This window comes from Penaeus monodon, chromosome 27, assembly GCF_015228065.2.
Source record: "Penaeus monodon isolate SGIC_2016 chromosome 27, NSTDA_Pmon_1, whole genome shotgun sequence".
Classification (NCBI taxonomy): domain Eukaryota; kingdom Metazoa; phylum Arthropoda; class Malacostraca; order Decapoda; family Penaeidae; genus Penaeus; species Penaeus monodon.
In genome coordinates this window covers 25,445,172-25,445,397 of record NC_051412.1, presented here as the reverse complement: position 1 = coordinate 25,445,397, position 226 = coordinate 25,445,172, and the positions used below count along the sequence as shown (strand labels likewise).

Sequence of the window (226 nt, the reverse complement as noted above, 5' to 3'; positions counted from 1 at the left end):
GTGCTAACACCTTTCTCTCTGTGTCCCTCCAACAGGCAAGATCGACCTGTGGAATCGACGCCGTGAAACCGACTTCTTCGACGCGCCTTGCAACCGGGTCTCCGGGTCGGCGGGCGAGATGTGGCCACCCAACCTGAAGAAGGACCTGGTCGATTTCTACAGCCCGGATCTGTGCATGTGAGGAGGCGTGTCGCTTGATTTGTGGTCTTTTTATTTTTATTCAGGG

The 226-nt window shown here is 55.3% G+C and overlaps 1 protein-coding gene across 1 annotated transcript in view; it reads left to right on the top strand.

Moving 5' to 3' along the window:
* LOC119590465 (scavenger receptor class B member 1-like) overlaps positions 1 to 226 on the top strand; it is a 16,236-nt gene that overhangs the window by 8,761 nt on the left and 7,249 nt on the right. Inside the window, exon 7 of the mRNA XM_037939122.1 lies at positions 36 to 177. Within this exon, the coding sequence (XP_037795050.1) occupies positions 36 to 177 (142 nt within the window). The remainder of the gene's footprint in view (positions 1 to 35; positions 178 to 226) is intronic.